The sequence below is a fragment of the Xiphophorus hellerii genome, chromosome 8 (assembly GCF_003331165.1).
Source record: "Xiphophorus hellerii strain 12219 chromosome 8, Xiphophorus_hellerii-4.1, whole genome shotgun sequence".
Lineage (NCBI taxonomy): Eukaryota > Metazoa > Chordata > Actinopteri > Cyprinodontiformes > Poeciliidae > Xiphophorus > Xiphophorus hellerii.
Window position 1 is genome coordinate 3867906 of NC_045679.1, and position 21492 is coordinate 3889397.

Consider the following 21492-nt stretch of genomic DNA (forward strand, 5'->3'; position numbering starts at 1 on the left):
GCTGGAGTTTTCCTGCGCTGAGCGTTTCATCGCAGCCCAGAAGTCGGAGCGTCTCTGGTTCCACTTCCTGCAGACGGTGGGATTTGTGCTGAATGTAGGCCAGCAGAATCCCGCTTACGTCAAAGGCGGTTAGGCAGGGAGAGAGCTGCTGCTGCTGCTGCTGCTGCTGCTGCTGCTGCAGCTGCAGATGTGTGCAGATGTGGCCATTGAGGCTGTGGCGCACATCGATGCGCCGCTGAACCAGGACACACGCGGATAGGAAGCCACCATGAAGACCGTCCTCAGCCTGCACAGGAAATGGGCGCACGCCGTCAAGACCATCCGCATCCTGCAGGGACTCGTGAGTGCCGCTCCGTCGCCGCGGCGACCCGGTTTGGGTCCGAGTCGCGGCGCTGAACCCGGCTCGTCATGGAGGCTGTGTGATGGATTTGATGGAGAAGGAAGGGATTTAGATTTAGTGTTTTTAAAAAGATTTGAGGTTTCTGCAGTGAAAGTTTTGATTTAATTTAATCCTAACATGAATTTTGCCTCTAATTTCTCTCTGTAACCTGAACAAGTTTAATCTTAATCTGCAGGTTTTAAAAAATCTCTTTCATACAGATTAACCAGGCAGGTTTCTCTCTACTCTGAACTGATTTCTGGAGGTTTTAAGTCAGAAACTTGAAAGCCAAATTACAGCTTCCTCTCTGTCTGGTGTCTCTTTCACACTTTAGTGAAAATCTTGAAAACTTGAGTTTCTAGTTTCTAGTTCTGTTTTCTACCTGCTCCTCAGGTGGTTGGTCTACCGCTTGTTTGGAGTCAGACTAAATCTTTTTTTTTTTTTGGAGGGCAATAAGTGGAATTTAATTTTCTTTTACAAAGAAAAAGACAATATTTTTCTGCTGCTTTTTTGAAGACGACAAGCTGCTAATTTTCTTTTAAAATTTTATTTTAAATGAAAAGAACTTTAAGACAATTCTGCATTTTTATTCATTAATACTTTTAACAATTTTTTTTATTTTTAAAGAGCAGGAAATCAGTTTCTGTCATTTTTTTAAGGAGGAAAACATTTATTTTTATTTTTGCTTGGGGGAGAAAAATTATTTTTTTATTTTACTTTTTTCTTTAATTTTTTGTTGTTTTTCAGTTCGTATTTAATTTTTTTCATTTATTTAATTTTAAAAAATGTAACGTCCTTTTCCTTTGAGAACTGACGACTTTGTTGAATAATTGATGGTGATTTATTCAGACAGAAGTTTTTCTTGTGCTGTTGAACCTGATTTACACCAAACCTGGTTTTTATGCAAGTGCTTAAAATTTTAGCTTGAATTGACACATAAAATAAAAATATTTTAAAATGCTCTTCACCTTAGACGCTTAATGAAAGTTTATTTCTTCCTGTAAAGAAAGAAGCTTTAGTTGTACTGTAGAAAAATTCAGATTTCTGTTCTTTTGTAAAGTATCTTAATAGTTTTAAAATGTTACAAAAGTTGATTTACTGTTGGCAGCTTCATTCAGACGCACCGATCAGATTTTTTTAGCTGATCTGAACCAATATTTCTCTTCTTAAAAGTTCTTTGAGTTTCCAACCGAGTGTTGGACGATAAATCATTGTATATGCTGGAGTGAAAAATCGTCTGGTTCCGATCTCTGGCCGGTTGATCGGTGCGTCTCCAGCTGGGAGCGGGCCGCCGCCGCCGCCGCCGTTCCTCTGGTTGTGTAACGACGGGCCCGGTGGAGCGGCTTTGTTTGGTTACATCACAGAATGCATTATTAATCTGAGTCTGAAATGGAAATGTTTGTGTTGCTCCCCAGAACCCGGTCATGGAGCAGACGGTGTGGGAGCAGTACACCGTGACCCTGCAGAGGGTGAGTCCCAGACGCCGCCATCTTTACATTATTCACCACAAAGACGACGGCGGCAGCGCTTCGCTCCGAGTGCTGATGAATTATTACTGAGTAACGGCTAAAGATGGACACACTTTCACTTTTCTTTTCCTGTAAAAGCAGAAGCTGACGCATGTCCAGGCCGGTCAACACAACAAACTGTACTGGACCACAGATGGTCCCATTAGTTACCGTGACAAACGATGATGTTGTTTTGAGACCATTTTCAACTAATATAATGGAAATGGCAAAATAATAATGCAAGAATATAATCTCAAAGATCAGCAAACTTTAATTTCTAGTGAACATTTAACACTGAACCTGGAAGACATTTTAAATATTAAAATCTAAACCAATTGGAGAAACTTCAACGCTCTGAATCTGAACAGTTTTAGGAATTTTAAAAGCATATAAAGTTCTAAATCTGAACTGTTGTGGATGTTATAAATATCCAAAGTAAATAAACAAAACAGAAATAAAAATAAAATTAATTAAAATCTCTGTAAACAAAGTTATCGTTCAAAAAAAGGTCTAGTTGACACCAAACTGAAGACTTTTATCATCCAGTTTTTTATAGAGAAAAGGAGACGGTTATGAAAATGGAAGTAATTGAGCTCGTTTTAATTTATCATTTGATTTATTGATGATTGAATCAGGCCTCTGCATGTTTTTGATGGTGTTTGACTGTGAACACGTGCAGCGCAGGACAAACGGAGCTGATTTAATGCAGGAAAAGGTTTTTTTTTCTGCCCCCGCCCCTCCGGCAGCCAGCTGTCGCTCTCCTACCGTTCATTATCTGATGCTGCTAAAGCCTCAACGCTGCCTGATATTTGTTGGATTAGAGTCATCAGGTGAGGCGGGCGGCTTCGCTCTCCCTGCTGGTTCCAAACAGGACGGAAATGCACCCAGTTTACTGTTTTATGTTAACAGGAGACGGTGTTTCTCTCAAACTATTTCAGATTTAACACACTAAACACAATTCGGTTGTTTTCACACCTGATGGTCCGGTAGATTCGGTTTGATTGGGACCAAAATTGCAACATTTGTACCTTTCTTCAGCTGCTGCTGCTCTTTCACTTTGCACCGAGTCAAACGATCCAAACTAATTGAATAACCTGTTCCCCTCCTGGCCTGTGGGGGCGCCGCACCAAGAACCACTGAAGGAAACGACACAAAAATCTCAGACAACTTCCTGCTTCACAAAATGTAAACAGAAATGGAGTAACATCAGATTTTAGGATTTCTCCATTGATATAAATTATTGGTTTGGACATCGCCTCTTAGCCGCTAACGCTAGCGACGCTCCTGCAGGCGGCCATTACTGAGTCATGTCCACAAAACCAGACTGTTGCATTAAGAGGAAGAATCTGTCACTAAAATATTATTTCTTACCCCGATTTCTATAAAATATGGTTTAAATTAAAGATGAGAAAATGGCCGATGTTTTTACGCATAAAATATTTATTCTCTCCTGATTTAAATAAATCTATAAACAGTTTGAATTCTGTCAAGAGATGACTAAGCAAATTTCTCTTTATTGGAGAGAATTTTTTCATTAGAAAATAATTTATTATTAGATAGTTAAAATTAGTTTAAAATCTAACAGACCTCTACTTTATGAAACATTTCATCCTATTGGATGATTATCGCCACGTTCTACAAACAAATTCATTAATATTCCAGTTTGTGTCTTTTTTATTGAATGTTAATGTTATATTTTGCTTTTCCTCACTTTTTAGCTCAGCTTTACGCTACACGCATACCTGTCACCATGACAACCGACACAACACAAGCAAAGAGTAACGTATTGACCAGAATGGCCTGTAGATGGCGGTCCCTGGTCCGCTCAGCGCCAGAGTTCACTTCCACCAAACCCAGACTGAGGTTTTAATCTGAACCATTTCATACATTTAAAATTAACCCAAAGCTCTAAATCTGAACTATTTAAAAGTGTTTTTGTTTTACCATTGATGGAAGGAAAAAACCAAAATGGCGGCTTGTCTCTGCGCTCTCTCTCTCTCCCTCCCTCCGCTCGATCGGCCATCTGCTAGAGACGGAGGGAAGCGGTGAATTGTTTCTATAAACGGTTCAGATTGGAGGGAGGGATAAAGAGGCGAGGTCATCAAATCTCCAACTTAATCTCATCTGGTGGGAAAACCGGTTCATCACCAGGTGGAATAAAAACCAGATTAAATCGGGTCGTTGGTGGAAAAACGCTTTTCTCCTGGAAATGGTTTTAAATGGTTAAATTTGTTTTTTATCTTTTTTTACCAGGATTCCAAAATGGGTTTTGGGATCGCGGTTTCAGGAGGACGGGACAACCCGAACGAGGACACGGGCGAGACGTCCATCGTGGTGTCGGACGTCCTGCGGGACGGCCCGGCAGAGGGGCTGCTGTTGTGAGTTGGATCTCAGAGGGTCGGGGACGGACCTGTGTGTGTGTGTGTCAGAGCGCTGACCAGTGTGTGTGTGTGTGTGTGTTTCAGTGAGAAGGACCGCGTGATTCTGGTGAACAACACGCCCATGGACGGAGCGCTGCACTCCTTCGCCGTTCAGACCCTCAGGAAATGTGGCAAAACGGCCAAAATCGTAAGATTGACATCAAAACTTAGTTACACTGGATTCATCCTTCACTCCTCTGTCCTCGTTTCCTTCTTTCTTTCCTTCTTTCATGTTTCCTTTCCTTATTTACTTATTTGCTCTTGTATCTTTTTTCTTTTCCTCCTTTGCTTTTATTCCTTCCTTTCTTACTTGTATCCGTTACTCTTGTATCTTTTCTTTCTTTCTTCCACCCTCCTTTCACACCCTTCTTTTTTCCTTTATTCTTTCCTTCTTTGATGTATCCTTAGTTCATGTTTCCTTAATTCCTTTGTCATTGTTTCCTACATGTTTCCTTACCTTGCTTTTGTGTCCTTCCTTCTTCCTTCATGTTTCCTTTCATACTAGGCGTATTTCCTTTCTTTCTTTGTCCTTGTTTCCTTCTTTCCTTTGTTGTTAGAACATACATTTCTCTATTCCTGGCCACTAAACGTAGTATTTATTATGTCATTACTGTGCTGTTGCCATGGTAACATTGACAATTGTTTTTGTTATGTGAGGAAAGATACAGAACTACGTTGCATAGATTGGTCCTAGTAGACAGTCTCTGTTTGGACTGCTTGTTGTTTTTCTGGTCCTGCTTTCAAAGAAAACTGGAAAGTTCTGTTGGATCCGTGACTTAAAGGAACCCAGACAGCTGCGAGGTTTCTCTCACCATTTCTCTTCTTCTTCTGCAGACGGTCAAGCGCGCCAAGAGGATCCCGGTCAGTGTGATGCCCCGCCCCGCCTCGCCTGAAGTCTTCACCAACGACAACTACAGCGACTACAACTACGACGCAGAGCGCCAGAGCATGACCAGCGGCCGCGACAACAGCCTGGAGCGCCGCGGCTACGGCGACTCCGGCTACCAGACCCGCGACCGCGGCAGGAGCGCCGAGCGCGACTTGAGCCCCGACCGGAGCTACCGGCGCGACGGCAGCAGGGGCCGCACGCTGGACCGCAGCCCCGACCAGCGCTACCGCAGCGAGCACACGCTGGACCGCGACTACAGCCCGGACCGCCGCTACCGCAGCGAGCGAACCCTGGACCGCGACTACAACCCGGACCGCCGCTACCGGAGCGAGCACGCGCTCGACCGTGACTACAGCCCGGATCGGCGCTTGCGCAGCGACCGCGCCCCGAGCCCGGAGCCGCGCTACGGCCGGGACGGCTACAGCCCCGGAAGAGGCCAGAGGCGCGAACCGAGCTTTGAACGCGGCCGGGACCGAGACCGGGACCAGAGGTACAACGAGCCGGTCCGGCGGACGGCGAGCAGAGACCGCCTGGATCGCTCGCCGTCGCCCGCTGCCGCTCCCATCCCACTGCCCCGACCGGGCCGGGACCAGGAGCCGCTGGAGAAACCCGTCAACGTCCTGCTGCTGAAGAACCATCCCAACGAAGGTGAGAACTCTGGAGAACGACGCGGTCCGTCAGAGGTTCTAATGGTCTCAGCTTCGGACCACTTCAGCGCTGAAGTGATTAATCATAATTAATTAGATTAATCACAATTTATCAGTTATTGAAATCACAATTAAGCTGATTTTCAATCACTTAGTCACGATTAATCAGATTAATAATGATTTTAATAATTGATTCATTGTGATTAATCAATTATTTTTAATTATCAAGATGCTTGATTAGTCATAATTAATATATTTAAATCACAATCCAAATAATCATCTATTTAAATAATTGATTAATCTGTTTAATCGTGATTGATTGATTACTGAAATAGTAATAATAGCCCTTAAAACGATTAATCAATTGTTGAAATTACAATTATTCAAATTAATATTGGTTATTTTTAATCAATTAATCGTGACTAATTGTGATTAATCAATTATTGAAATTATAGTAGTCCTTAATGCATGGTTAAAGCCTCTTTTAGCGGATAATAATAAAAAAAAATAATTAAAGGCACGTAAAGCCCTTGTTTACAGAGCGAGCCGAGGTCACGTGGCAGCTGGACCCACCGGTGGGTCCGTCGGGTTCTAGAGGTTAAATTTATGTGCAACATATTTTGGTGATAAAATAAATTAATCAGATTTGACTGTATAAATGTGGGAGATTCTGTAGCTTCATAATTACTTTGGTGCCTTTAGGACTGAAACAATTAATCATAATTAATCGATTATTGAAATAATTGTCAACTAATTTGTGATCAATTAATCGTTAACTGGAGTAAACCAACTTTAAAAAAGGCAACACAATAAGAGCAGTAACCAAGACAGAAATGTAAAAAAGTCGTAATAGTTTTTGACTTTTCTGTCAGGCGAAGAGTTTGATGCACGTAAACATCTTGATTTCGATCTGTGACTCAAGGCAGTTGCGGCTACCGCTAACTAGCTAACTAGCTTAGCAAACCCCTGCTGGCTAATTAGCTAGCCTTTTTTGTGTCCAATCTGCACAGTATTGATTATTCTGGCAATTAATCAAGTAATCGGGTCAAAAATATATGTTTCATAAGTATTACAATTACACAAAAAACTAAATAAATATCCAATTTAGTTCCATTTTAAATAAACATTATATTGCTTAAAATGCAATAATCTTATATTTATTTGACACCATTACATTATATTTTTGTTTTTTGGCTAACACCCTGCTAGCTAGCCACCATGATTAGTCGCTACATGTAACATTAGCCAAAATTAGCCTCCTAGCTAATTCTGCTTCTGCTGAATTGTTTTGTGTTTTCGGTTTAATTTGATATGTTTCCTCTTTTTTGACCATTTATCGTTTTCTAGCCATTTCTTTTTTGGTTTTCCGTCATGGCTAAAAATAGCGCTTAGCTTAGCGTTCACACGTCAGCGTCGCTCTGAGGTTCAGATCTTCAAAACAGCAGAATGGAGATGAGTTTGCTCATTAAAATAAAACCTGGGAGGTTAATTAGTGGCGGCCGGCCTTCATCTCTTCCTTTGAATCTGATTTATTTGCCCACAGATTAGCAGCTCAGATGTTTGATTAAAGCTAAGCTCATAAAACGAGATTATTACAGTAGAACTAAGGATTAGGTTTAATGTAGTTTTTCAACATATTAATAGTTTTATCCAGTCTCCAGTGGTGATTTTTCTGATGCAAATAATGAATTTACTGACGTAATAGAGGGAAAAAGAGAAGATTTTTATCTTGGTTAGCTCCAGATTAAAACTCTTAAAGCAGGAGGGATTGATGCACAAATCATCATTTATGAACACTTTACTAAATGTGACTTTAAACTTTTAAATCTTCCAAAATGTTAAATTTTCTCATCTACAAGTGTGAAATTAATCGTTTTTTTAAACCTTCATTTCTCTAATAATAATGATGCATCAAATTTAATCAGATTATTAATCTTGGACAAAACACAGAAAATACTTTAAAAATATGAAAAGCTTTACATCTTTGTTTAGAGGTTGAAAATATTTTAATATTTACAGCAAAAAAAATGTAAATCTTTATTCAACAGCAGATTATTTTCCTTCCTCACTAAATATATTCAAATCAAAAGCTGAATTTTCTATAATTTTCAGGGTAAAACAAAACTTTTCCAAAAAAAATTAGTTTTTCTTACAGATTCATACCAGATTTGTCTTTAAAATGCGACATGTTTGTCCAGTCATGTCCAGGTTTGACAGTGAAATGTTTGTGATCCTCTCCTGCAGAGTACGGCCTGCGCCTGGGCAGCCAGCTCTTCATCAAGGAGATGACGAGCAGCGGCCTGGCCGGCAGAGACGGGAACCTGCAGGAGGGAGACATCATCCTGAAGGTGGGAGCAGCAGCCGGCAGGGAGGGAAACTCAGAATCACCCAGAAAACAAGAATAAACAGAGAGAGAGAGAGAGAGATTACTCTTCATTCTTTATTTGGTTTTCCTTCCTTTGTTCCTTCTTCTCTTCACTCCTTTATTCCTTCCCTTTTTCCTCATTTCTTTCCTTCCCTCCTTCCTTTTTTGTTTCTTTTTTCCTCTCCTCCCTCTTTTCTTGGCTTTTTCTTTCCTTTCCATCCTTTCTTCCTTCCTTCATTGTTGTTCCTTATTTGTGCCTCCCCTTTCCTTCTATCCTCCCTCACTTGTGTCCTTCAGTTCTTTCTTTCCTTTTTTTTCTCCTTCTTTCAGTACCTGTTTCCTTCCTTCCTTTTGTTTTTTTAATTTTCCTTCCTTCTTCCCCTGCTTCCTTCCTTGTTTGTGCTTCTCCTTTCCTCCTTCCTTCTAGCCTTCTCACACTTCCTTCCCTCTGTGTGTCCTTTCCCTCCTTCCTGTTTCTCCCTCTTCTTTCTGATCTTCCTCCATCTTTTTTCCACCCATTTTTCTTTCTCTCTTTCCAACTTGTATTTATTTTCCTGTAAACTCAACCGGTCCCTCCTCCTCTCTGACCTCTGACCTCCCTTCCTCTCTCTCCTCCCTCAGATCAACGGCACGGTGACGGAGAACCTCTCCCTCGGCGACGCCGGGAAGCTGATCGAGAAGTCTCGCGGCCGGCTGCAGCTGGTGGTTCAGCGCGACCGCCGCCAGATCCTGATCCGCATCCCGCCGATGGTGGACAGCGACTCGGAGCTCGATGGTGAGAGACCCTCCAAACTGAAAACCAGCAGGACCTACCCGGTGTGAATGCTCGCCTCCGCCGCCGCCGCCATCATCATCATCACCGTCATCATCATAAACATACCTTTAAAACCAGAAAACAATAACCCACCGCATGTGAACTTCCATTTGTGAAGAAGACATTGTTGCCAATAATGTTGCTGTAACTTGTTTTACGCTCTTTAAATAAAAGCTTTTACTTTTACTCTCATCCGCTTTTAGTCGTATTTAAATATTTAAATATTCACTCCATGCAGCAGCAGCAGCAGCTCCTCTTTTATACCTGGTTTTTTAGGGTCACATGACCCAGACGGAGGCCTCTGATTGGTCCAGCGTGACCCACTTTGTTTGGTTTGTGTTTTCATGTGTGAAAGTGTTCATTCCCCTCCAGCAGGGTGATCTAATCCCAGATTATAATCCTGCTGTTGGATTCCCACAATACAAGGATTTTTTGTTGTTGTTTTTTATTTCCTTAGCTCCCAAACATCATCCATCCACTTCATTTTTCCCCTGCACTGCAGAAACACAAAGTATTTTTGCTTAGTTTCTTGTGTAGATATTTTAATACACTTGAAATAAGACAAATCTAACTTGAAAGTAACTTCTCATCAAGATACAGCAGCTTGTTTTAAGTAAATAATTCTTTAATATTGACAGAAATCTGCTTGTTTCATTGATTATCTCCCTGAAAACAAGACATTTTTCCATGTTGTAACTGAAATAACAAAAACAGTAAAATATTATTATCCACCAATGATTTTGTGCAAAAAAAAAAAAATGTAATGAACATATTTTGTGTAGACCAGGCTCTGGTTGCTAGGTGACGGTGGAATTCCACTGAGGTTGCTGGGTAACAGGCAGAACTGTGCTGGGGTTGCTAGGTAACGGGCTGATTTTTTTTTTTTTCTATAGGTGAAAGAGTGCAAACGGAACCAGAAGATTTTTGTCAATATTAAGGAAATATTCACTTAAACTCCTACATCTTATTGAAAAATGACTCATTTTCTAGTTTTCTCTTATTTCAAGTGCGTTAAAATATTTACACTAGAAACTAGACTAAAAATACTTGGTAAAATTTTGTGTTTTTGCAGTGTGCTTGTCGTTTTCTAATGCTTTTCAGTTTAAGATCCACGGATCTGGTTATGCTTGTAATTTAGTCGGGGACGTTCGATTTCAGAACAGGTGAATCGGTTTTGCGTCTGTGTTTCGGTTTCTCGTTGGGCTGCAGGAAAGAGACATTTTTCACTTCGTCTGTCGTGTTTTTTGCAGATATCTCTGAGATCGAGTCGTACCGCTCTTACTCTCCACAGGAGCGAGGTCATCCCTCTGACCTTTCCTCTCACTCGTCCACTGAGAGGCTTCGAGACAAACCCAGGTACGGCTTCACGCAGCCAAACGCGGCTATTTTAAAACAACACAGTTTAGCTTTGATTCAGATATTCTAAGTACAGAAAAACCTACTATATACAACTGTAAAGAGAGATTGTGTTCTCTCTGTTTGGCAGTAATACTTTATCTATTTCAGGTCATTATGAAAATTAATTACACAATGTTGGTGGCAACAGCTAAAGTGGCAGGGCAAAAAGTTACAAGTTCTCATGGGTCAGAGAACACGACCTTGTTTTACTCCTAAAGATGTTTTGAGTTTTAAAATATTTGTTTTTCTCATATTATGACTTTATTCTTGTAACACTAAGATTTTATTCTCATAACATGACTTGTGTTATTTTTGTGTAATTCTTATTCGTGGCATTTCCTGCTGACATTTATTTAATTTTATTTTCAGAGACGATCCTTCCAGCAGGATGACGAAAATGGGTGCGATGCCGACGCCTCTCAGAAGTCTGGACAGGCATGAAGATTCCTCGCCTCTGCCGCCAGAGAGGGACGAAACCCGATCTGTGTCGCCGCCAGGTAAACGACTTTCTGCCTCTGAAGAAAAACAAGCTGATTATGGCACAATATGGCCGACCTGATCGTTTTAACGTTTTCATTTGCAGCAGCAGCAGTCGCCCCAAGAGTTCAGGTTCCTCCAAAAGTCCCGCTGAAGCCGAGCCTGGAGGACCAGGAAGTCTACGGGTCAGTAGTTTATATACCACTTGGATGTTATTGTTTACATTTGGAAATTTTGCACATTTTCACAGCGCTGGAGGGCAAAAGGACGAATCTTTAACGTAGTCGTGCTGCCGCTGTAGAACAAGTCCGTTAACTATATAAAACCTGGAGATGTTGGTATTATTAATTTATTTTCTCCCCCACACAAAGAACAGAACATTCAGTCTGTTACAGTTTTGTTTTTAGGCTTGATGTTTATTTTGTGATTATTAATTAGTCATTACTGTGGTAAATTAGCTACCCCTGCTATTAGCTAAGCTAACATAGTGGCGGTTAATTAGCTAATTTAAACACCTGCTCTACTGTTCAGCTGTCAGAGCTGGTGTTTTCATTGCATTTCTTTATTTTTTTTAACTGAACTGAAACACCAAATTCCACAGCACATCTACATGTTCAGGTTGTCATAGTCAAGCTAGCATAACTCATGTGCTCCTCTCTTCCTCGCTATTTATTTTTCTGTTAATTAAAATTTTCTGCTGACCTTGTTACCTTGTTGTTGTAGTGTTGAAAATTATTAGCAAAGCACTTCGTCCCTTTTTCTTTTATATATCAGGCGTACATTTAAGATTTAGCTCGTTATGCTAACAGTTAAAACCAACGCTAGTCGTCTTCAGCCAGCAGCTTTTAATCCTCCAGCCAAATCTGCCTATATGAGTAATTAAAGGAGAATTTGTCTGTTTTTCTAAACTTTTAAAACTGTTTTCGTGACAAAAGGCCAAACACGATAATGGTGCGCTTCAAGAAAGGCGACAGCGTTGGGCTGCGGCTAGCCGGAGGGAATGACGTCGGCATCTTCATCGCCGGCGTTCAGGAGGACAGTCCGGCCGAGCAGGAGGGTCTTCAGACCGGAGATCAGATCGTTAAGGTGCCGCCTTCAGGTCCTCGTATTCCAACGTTCTCATGGTGTCTAAATGAAAACCCTTCCAGTGACTCTCTGCTCTCTGTCTCAGGTGAACAACGTTGACTTCAGAGGGATGGTGCGTGAAGACGCCGTCCTCTTCCTGCTGGAGGTCCCAAAAGGAGAAGACGTGACCATCCTGGCTCAAAGCAAACCCGAAGGTACGAACACAAAAATAAAACTCCAGTAAAAAATGATGTGGTAAAAAGTCGACTGAAGTACAGAGAAACTGATCAAATTATCAATCATTTAATATTTAAAAATTACATTATCAGACGAACCAAAATATGAAGGTAAGTGGAAATTTTTATTTTTTAAAGACCAAAACGGCAATAACTCGTATAAGTAACAAATTTTCTAAATAAATTTTTTATAAAACGTGTCTGTGAACTCTGAATCCAAAATGATTTTTGTGTTTCTGGTTCCAGTGTATGAAGATGTTCTGGCGTCCGGACGCGGCGACTCGTTCTACATCAGAACCCACTTCGAGTACGAGAAGGAGGCGCCGCAGAGCCTCCCGTTCGGCAGGGGAGAGATCTTCAAGGTCATCGACACGCTGTACGACGGCAAGCTGGGCCACTGGCTGGCCATCCGCATGGACCAGGACAGCCAGTCGCCGGAGGTGAAAAAGGGAATCATCCCCAACAAGAGCAGGTGGGCGGTCAGAGCAACGCGTCTGAGACGTGAAACTTCGGTGCAGAAAACCTCTGAGGTGGTTTTGTTTTGTGTCTCAGAGCTGAACAAATGGCCAACGTGCAGAACGCTGCCAGAGCGGCGTCAGGCAACGACAGAGGAGACTTCTGGAGGCTGAGAGGTCAAAGGGCGGGGAAGAAGAAAGACCTGCGGAAGAGCCGAGAGGACCTGAGCACCGCGCCGGTCGCCACCAAGTTCCCCGCGTACGAGAGAGTGGTGCTCCGAGAAGGTAGTGGAAACTTTTCCTCTCTTCTTCTCGGCTGATGACGGTAAATCCTGACATCCAGTTTGTTTTTCCAGCTGGTTTCAGGAGGCCGGTTGTGATATTTGGACCGATTTCTGACGTCGTGAACGAGAAACTGGCCTGCGACCTTCCCAACGAGTTTATTGTTGCCAGTAAGTATCGTCTAAATTTCCTTATACCAGTAATAACTGGTGCATGTTGTTCAATAAAATACGTCTTAGATGCTTCCAGGATGTTATAATTATGAATTTATGGCAAATACAATTAATCCCAGTGAATTTGAAGCTCAGTTTAGCATTTATTATTTTCACTCCAGTAGTAATTTCTGTTTTGTTGGTCAGGAATCCTCAATAAGACCTTTGACCTCTGATTAATATATTTCTATAATATTTCACCTGCTGGTATTGATTTGGGCTCATTACAGTTTCTGCTTTGGAAAAATGCAAAAATATGGAGCCAAAAAAATAAATGAATAAAAATTAAAAACTGGAAAAAAATCCAAAATTTCTCACTTTTTTTGTTTCAAACTTCTCTTTTTATTCAGCTTCAAATTTTTTTGGATGAAAAAAATGAAATTACATTTTGGATCATGTGACTTTAGTTGTCAACTATGATACAAGAATATGGAACTAAAATGGGCCAAAAATGTTTAAACATAAAAGAAAGGGAAAAAGATTTAACTGAGAATTAAAACTGAAAAGAAAATCAAACTTTATTTTGCTGTTTTCTGTTCAGCCTTCCTGTTATCAGCTGGACATTTTTCTCTCTTGCTTTGAATCAACTGCAGAAATTGTTACACTGTAAAACTCATTTTTTATAGAATTCAAATGAACTCAAAGTTTAAAACAAAGTTAAAAACGTGTGTGTTTCAGAAACTGAGCCCAAAGACGCTGGAAGTGAGAAATCGTCTGGAGTGGTGAGACTGAACACCATTCGACAAATCATTGAGCAGGTAGTTGGTTTATTTTTTATTACTTTTACCTGAAAGTCTCTTTATGGTGGAAATAAAATCCTAAAGCGCGGCGTCTTGTAGGACCTCCACGCGCTGCTGGACGTCACTCCCAAAGCCGTGGACACCTTGAACTACACCCAGTGGTATCCCATCGTGGTGTTCCTGAACCCGGACAGCAAGCAGGGCGTCAAAACCATGAGGAGCCGCCTGATCCCCGGATCCAACCGCAGCGCCAGGAAACTGTATGAACAGGCGGTCCGGCTGAAGAAGACCTGCTCCCACCTCTTCACCGGTCAGTGGCGCCTCGGAGCGACTCGTTTCAAACTTTTAGTCCGATTCGCTCACTGCGGCTCTTCCTGTGTGTCGGGAATCCAGCGACCATCGACCTGAACTCGTCGAACGACGCCTGGTACGGCAGCGTGAAGGAGTCGATCCGGGAGCAGCAGGAGAAAGCGGTGTGGGTGTCCGAGGGGAAGGTGAGTCTGACCGAACGAAAGCAGAAAATCATCCAATTCATTAGAAAAGGCTAAATGAACCACGTGCACACGCACACACACACACACACAATACAGCTAATCCAAGCAGATAGAAGGTTTAGTGGAAGGAAAAAGTCTAACGGTAAAAATTACAAACCAGAAAAGTATAAAATTGCTGTAAATGTTGGTCTGTAAATTGCTTCAATAGCTGAAGATGAAAAAAAAAACTTTTTGTTGAATTTGAAGCTTTTTGATTCTTTTCATTTTGGGAAAATTAAACAGAAAAACTTAAATATATTGGAAATTAAAACACATCAACAAAATTCAGGTTAGCCATATTTGAAATTAGATTTATATATTGGTAAATAAATTAGTGAAATTGTTTAAGCAGCTGAAATGGTTGGTCTTTTGGAGAAAAAATCTAAAATTGTGTTTAAATTAATAATAAAACTGACATTTTACTGGCCTAAAATGATCTGTTTTTATCTAACAAGCAGTGAGTTTAACGAGCTGAAAATATTACTGAAGTCGTTCAAAGATTTTATTTAATTCTAAAATGTTGTTTTGGCAAAAACTATTGAGAAAAAGTTAAATATTTTAGAAAGTAAAACATTCAGATCAGCAGTTTCTGAAATGAGGTGAAAATTATTGATGAAATGATTCAAGTTAAATTTAAAGTGAGTTTTGAAATAAATAAGTTTCTGATTAAATTTTCCGTCCCGTCGCTGCAGATGGACGGGTCAGAGGAGGACCTGGACCTCCAGGACGACCGCATGTCCTACCTGTCTGCCATGAGCGCCGACTACCTGAGCATGGACAGCCGCCTGACCAGCGACTACGACGACACGGCGGACGAGGGTGGGGCTTACACCGACAACGAGCTGGACGAGACGCTGGACGACCCGACGCCCGTCTCCGCCATCAGCAGGTCGTCGGAGCCCGTCCTGCCCGAAGAGCCGCGCCGCACCAAGAGGCCCGGCAGGGAGGTTCTGACCCGGGACCCCAGCCCGCCGCCTTCGTTTGTTCCAGAACCACCAAAGGTGAGCGGCAGATTTTCAACGACCAAATTCAGGATGGGAATCGCAGCTCAACTCCTGGGAATCGTCGAGCTGCTCGGATGTTTTGTCGTGTTTTGGATAAAAATTTCCAAGATGGCGTCGCGGCAGAAACGCCGCGAAATATGTTTTGTTTTCACAAAGAAGGCGATTCTGGCCCAGTTGGAGCATGTTCAGAACTTTAATCTCCACAAAGGGATGAAACCTCCAACATCCTCTAACAGTTGACCACACAGCATTTCTACTAACCTGATATGTTTGATACGTTGCTTAGCAACAGCGGTGACTGTTGCTAAGCATCTCAAATTTGTTGCTGCGCAAAATTTTTGTGCAGCAAAACAAGTTTGACACCAATTTTGTTAGATTTGATCATGTGGCTGTTTGACCTTTTGACCTTTTAAACTTTATTAATATCTTCACAGCAGCACAAATAAAAAATGTTGCTGCTGCACAAATGTAGCCGAGTTGATTGACACCAAATATGTGACTTGAAGACGGAGCCAGGTTGACCTTTCATGACCTCTGGAAACATTTATTAACATCTTTAAAATGATATTTTAGCTGCACAAACATTTGACACCAGTTTTGTCATGATGAGTAAAAACGATGGATGAATTCCTGTCCTCCTTCCTTCCTAACCGTAACCCAGCGTTGCTCTCCTTGCTGCAGGTCCGCGCCCAGACTCGGACCGACTCGGTGCGCAGCTACGAGTCCCAGTCCAGCAGCACCATCAGCAGCATCGACGCGGCGGCCGCCAGCAGGCCGGCGCCTCCGCCGGTGGCCTTGAAGCCCAACATCCCGCGCCTCCACCAGTCCTCAGAGGAGCAGGCGCCGGCGAACCAGCAGGAGGAGGAAGACCCCGCCAACAAGTCCTTCCTGGGAAAGGTGGGAACAACAAACGACCCGTTTACTTTGAGACTCACTTTCTCACTCCTTTCTTCCTTTACGCTTCGATTAGTAAACTTGTTTCCTTTTCTTCCTCCTTTGCTTTTTCTCTCTTCCTGTTTTGAAATAGAGAATGGCCAATCAGGTAACTCCACATGTCCACATCCTGTTTCTGGGTTCCTGCACAAAACTTGACCGTTTTCTGGACTTAACCAGATGTTAAACCCTGAATCTGTCGACGCACTTTAAGCTTCTCAGTCTTTGTAAATGATGCAACTTGATTAAAAAAAACTGTAAATTTAACAATAAATATAAACTTTTAAGCAAATAGTTGAGAAAAATAATGTGGCATTTATGCTGCTTATAAACAATAAGTTGGTTGAAATTAATCTGAATTAGTTTATTACCAAATAGTTTTATGATTTAAAGCTTTCTGTTAATTTGACACAAAGTTAACGTTGAGTTTTAGAGAAAACTCAGTTTTTGTTTAATTTTAAAGTTTTAAATTCATTTTATTGAAGTAAGAATAGTAAAACTTTTAACAGCCATGTATAAAATTAAAAATTTGGTTTGTAAATAGTTTTTATGTAGCTGAAAACGACTGAAATAGTTAAACTTTGGAAAATGTTGGAAATTAAACCATATTGACAAAAATATCCAATGTAGCCGTTTCTGAAATGAGTTAAATATATTGTTAATTATAATAATTATTATAAGGAAATATATAAATATAAGGATGAATAAATAAAACTCAGTCGTGTAGGAACCCCGTGTTCATCAGTCACAACCAGCCTCATAATCCTCCACTCTCCATGTCGGCCATCTTTCTTTCTGTTTTCCTTCCACTAACTGAGCCTCCTTCTCTTCCAGATCAAAGCTTTTGAGAAGATGGACCACCTGGCCCGAGCTCATCGACTTCTGGAGCTGCAGGAGGCGGAAAACGCTCGAGTCAGTGAAAACCCGCCGCTCTCTTAGTCTGCATTCAGACCCGTTGAGGTTTCCGGGTCCGGCTGCCAGAACAATAGCTTCCTGAAAGGCTCCTCTGTGGCTTTGCTGCGATTCACTCTGACATTTCTGGGTCTGTTCCAGTTGGAAATCGCCCAGAAGCATCCAGACATCTACGCCGTCCCAATGAAGCTGCCAAAACCCAATCTGAACCGCCCGCAGCCAATCGGGTCAGAGCTTTTTCTGTCTCATTTTCTACAGAAACGATTTAAATTCCTGTCAGTAGCAACAATACAAGAAGCACAAAGTGACTAAACTTTGTTTCCATAAATCAAAATCAAAGCAGCAGAATCTCCTGGATGTTTTTATAAAACATCTTCAACTGGGGCTGAACAATAAATCAATAAATCGATAGATACGTGATCAATACCAATAGATGATACATCTGATAGAATACTCACTGAGCTCTGATCCAGAACCGCACAGCATTCTGGGAAATGTAGGCAGAGGAAAGACGTTAACCGCTTACATGGCTAAGCTAAGCTAGGTTGGTGGAATCAACTGACTCACTGGTTGGTTGCTTAGCAACAAACTGTTGCGTCAGAAGCAGTTTCAAACTTTGGTTGCCTAGCAACGACCTGCTGAGTAACGTTTGTTTCAAGAATCCAAATTCTTTGACATGAAGCTCAAACTGAAGTATTTTTCAGTTTTTTTTTTTAGAGTTTTATTTTCTTTTTTCTGTAAAATTTTGGAGTTTTTATTTTATTTTTATTTTTTTGTGGAAAACATTTGAGTTTTTGTCGCACTCGGCCCTCTGCTGTTGTCAGGGTTCATAAAATAATCATGTTTTTGCTGCTAAATCTTATTTTCCTTCCATTCCACCATTTTGTTCTCACCTTCCTGTTTTATCCTATATTTCCCTTATTTTGTACATTTTCTACACAAGAGTATTAACTCTGATTTTCAGAGTTAAGAGATTAATTCTCTTTAGAGCTCAAATTTAAGGATGCATTTTTTTGGGGGGTCATTTTAGAGACGTTTATCCATCGCAACTCCTGGTGACTTCTATTGTAACCACTGTGAAACAAAAATTAAAATTTCTCTTTCTAGATCAGTTTAGTTTTATTTCTCTCTGTCACTGCGAAATGAATTTAAAGTTGGTTGCAGTTTGCTTGGCGTGACTTTACCTAAGTTTAAAGTGTAACCGCTGTAACAGAGTCGTCATTTTTAATTTTGACTTTCTCCTATTTAGCTGCTGATAATTTAAAATCAGTTTTATTTGGAGACGTCCACAGAGTTTCAGATTACTTTATTTCACTTGTAAACCATAACTGCTGTTCAGAGCTTTCAGCTGCAAAGAGTTTTTCACATTTTTAAATCGCCGTTGTTAAAATAATCATGTTGCTGAAATCATATTGTCCATTTTTGCCTTTTCCACCTGATCTGACTTGTTTTTGTGTTTTCAGCTCCAACGCCGAGCCGCAGACGATGTCCAGGCCCATGTACTCGGAGACGAGAGGAAACGAGGACAACGAGGCGGAGTACCGCCGCCAGCTGGCGGAGCAGACCCGGAGGGGATACTACAACCCTCAGAAGTACAAGGACACCGAGCTGTGAGGCTCCGAACAGGAAGTGAGGTCGTTCCCCAGCTTCTGTCGCTTTCTGAACTTCTTTTTTTCTCGCATTTCGGCTTCGAGTCCAGACTCTCTTGAAGCCGGCGGCGGCGGCGCCGCAGAGGAAGAAATATCGGTCCTGATTTCCAGAGACGAAATGTTCGGTTTGGGTTTAAAAGCCTCCAGTGTTTCACTGGCGAGTCGAAGGTTTCTGAATCCGATCCGTCACAAATATCAAGCAGAAGTCTTAACTTTAATTAGTTTGTTTTTCCTCCACGCAGCAGATTAAATGTTTTAAAGCTGGTTTGGTTAATATTCATCCAGAGTTTCTGAAGGTCTTTAAAAACCTTCCAGGAACCAGAAAAGTTCCTGGAAGGTTTTTCTTCCAGTCAATTTCACCAGAGCTGCTACCTGGTTCTACAAGGTGAGAGATTTAATAATCATGTTCCACCATCTAGAAGTTTTATTTCTATCTAAATATCCCCACAGAAACAAAACAAAACAAAATGCTTGTTTTTGTCTGTTATCTTAAAACAGGATTTTATGATAGATTCTTAAACTAATTATTATTTACTTGCCAAATGAAGTATCAATATATATATATATTTTTTTTTTTCAGCAATAAACATAAAATAATTGAATCCAGATTGTAAAAATGAAACAGAACTGGTCTAAATTAGTCCTGGAAACCAAACAAAGCGATGAAACTATTGTATTGGTTACGATTTATAGATATAATAAACCTTAATTTACTTTCATTAAATGACCTGATTAAAAATCTAGAAATTTGAACTTGGAAGTTTTAAATGGAAAAGTTTATAGAAAAACAGAAAAATTATTTTACCCTGTGCTTATATGTATATGGTTTAATAATTCCATTATCTCAGATTAAATTCCTCTACATCTCCTATTTTCCAGAAATGAGAAACTTTAAACAGGATTAATCAGGTAAAACATGATGAATGTCACATTTCAGACGACTAACATTCAAATATATGAATAGAAATAGTTAATTTAAGTGGAGAAATAGATTTTTATTCATTAAATTCAACATGGATTGGCACTAACATTCTCCATAAAGATGTTTTTAAGAATTTAATCTGGTAATTTCATCATAAACTAAACTATTTTGAATATTATCTGTTTTCTCACTTCCTGCCACCATCTTGTATTTGTACCTTCCTGCTGTTTTGTCCCATATTTACCTTATTTTATATATTTTCTACAGTAGAAAATTAGCTCTGTTTTTCAGGATTAAAGTCTACATTTTCTTTAGAGTGAAAATAAATAAAATGCACATTAATGGCTCATTTAATGAAGTTTGTACATAAACTCCTGGTGACTTTAATTCTGGTTCACAGTGTAACTGCTGTGAAACAAAAACATTAAATTTCTGTCTTTACATCAGTTTAGTTGTGATTTTCTCCCTCTAAAAGCAACATTTTACAAAATTAAATTAAAATAAAGTTTTCTCTCCTTGGAGTGACTTTACCTAAGTTACAAATTATAACTGCTGTTTTTGTTTTCAATTTTATTGCTGAAAATCACAAATGTTATTTTTGCAGTTGGAACTTTTTTCCAGGTTTCTGCAGACGATTTAAAATCTGTTTTAGTTGAACAAGTCCACAAAATTTTTAATGACTTTGCTTCGCTTGTAAATCATAACTGCTGTGAAATTGAGCTGCAAAGTGTTTTTATTCACACTTTGACCTCAGCTGCTGTCAGGGCGAATAAAATAATCACGTTTTTGCTGCTAGAATCATTTTCTGTCCGTTAAACTGGAAAAAAGCTCCCAGAGTCCAAAGAAACACTTCAGACCTTCAGAAATTGTGGCAAATTATTGATTGAATTATTCAGTTTAGAAAATCTGGATGCCTTGGAAGTAATAAGGGAAAACTCAAGACTTTTGTACAGAACTATTTATGTAATTTCAGCATATTTAAGTGTAGAAGAATAAGTAAAATGATAAAAATATTTACTGTCTCGTGTCACAATTTAAGAAGAAATCATTCCCCTAAAAACAGAGTTGAATAACAAACAATCAGAGGAAAAGTTCAGCTGTAGTTTTTAGGCTTCACTTCTGCTTCTGTTTGATTTCCAGAATAAAACCCAGATTTACTGGGGGAGAAAGTTGCATTCTGGGTAGCAGGAAACTGTCGCGGTGCCTTTTTACTCCTGATTCTAGCTGGGAAATGAAGCTGCTGTCAAATTCAGAGGCTGGATGAAAAACCTGGAAGCATTTCGGTTTTCCTGTTAAAAACTTAAAAACTTGATTTTAAACAGACGTCATTCCTACAACAGCGTATTACGGCCGTTCTAGATGGAAAAAAAGGAATAAATGTCCGTCACAAAACTCAGAAATTTTGAAGTTTCAAAAGTCAGATTTTTTTTATAATCAGGAAAGTCAAAGATTTGCCAGAAAAATCTCAAATTTTGAGATTAGTCTCAGAAATTTTATGGAAAAAATGATTGAGTTTGAAAAGTCATACATTTACTAGAAAACCAACTCTAAAATTTGGAGACTAATCAGAAATTTTCTGGAAGAAACTTTAAAAATTTCTGTTTCAAAAGTTGAACCTTTATTTGCTCCAAAAGAATTTCAGAAAAATTCTA

The 21492-nt window shown here is 40.3% G+C and overlaps 1 protein-coding gene across 4 annotated transcripts in view; it reads left to right on the forward strand.

Moving 5' to 3' along the window:
- The window catches only part of tjp2a (tight junction protein 2a (zona occludens 2)), a 40733-nt gene extending 21327 nt beyond the window's left edge, over positions 1 to 19406 (forward strand). For 3 of the 4 annotated variants that reach the window (XM_032570152.1, XM_032570149.1, XM_032570151.1), the window contains 23 exons: positions 1795 to 1848; positions 4141 to 4265; positions 4353 to 4455; positions 5142 to 5844; positions 8088 to 8191; positions 8830 to 8983; positions 10273 to 10378; positions 10790 to 10917; positions 11004 to 11082; positions 11833 to 11983; positions 12069 to 12177; positions 12445 to 12670; positions 12751 to 12938; positions 13010 to 13105; positions 13826 to 13905; positions 13987 to 14197; positions 14281 to 14381; positions 15113 to 15421; positions 16106 to 16321; positions 16452 to 16466; positions 17192 to 17269; positions 17411 to 17496; positions 18733 to 19406. In XM_032570152.1, coding sequence (XP_032426043.1) covers positions 1795 to 1848; positions 4141 to 4265; positions 4353 to 4455; positions 5142 to 5844; positions 8088 to 8191; positions 8830 to 8983; positions 10273 to 10378; positions 10790 to 10917; positions 11004 to 11082; positions 11833 to 11983; positions 12069 to 12177; positions 12445 to 12670; positions 12751 to 12938; positions 13010 to 13105; positions 13826 to 13905; positions 13987 to 14197; positions 14281 to 14381; positions 15113 to 15421; positions 16106 to 16321; positions 16452 to 16466; positions 17192 to 17269; positions 17411 to 17496; positions 18733 to 18883 — 3573 coding nt within the window. In that variant the 3' untranslated portion in view covers positions 18884 to 19406. The remainder of the gene's footprint in view (positions 1 to 1794; positions 1849 to 4140; positions 4266 to 4352; positions 4456 to 5141; positions 5845 to 8087; positions 8192 to 8829; positions 8984 to 10272; positions 10379 to 10789; positions 10918 to 11003; positions 11083 to 11832; positions 11984 to 12068; positions 12178 to 12444; positions 12671 to 12750; positions 12939 to 13009; positions 13106 to 13825; positions 13906 to 13986; positions 14198 to 14280; positions 14382 to 15112; positions 15422 to 16105; positions 16322 to 16451; positions 16467 to 17191; positions 17270 to 17410; positions 17497 to 18732) is intronic. The other variant, XM_032570150.1, reaches the window with a different exon arrangement.
- The last annotated feature ends 2086 nt before the right edge of the window (positions 19407 to 21492 follow it).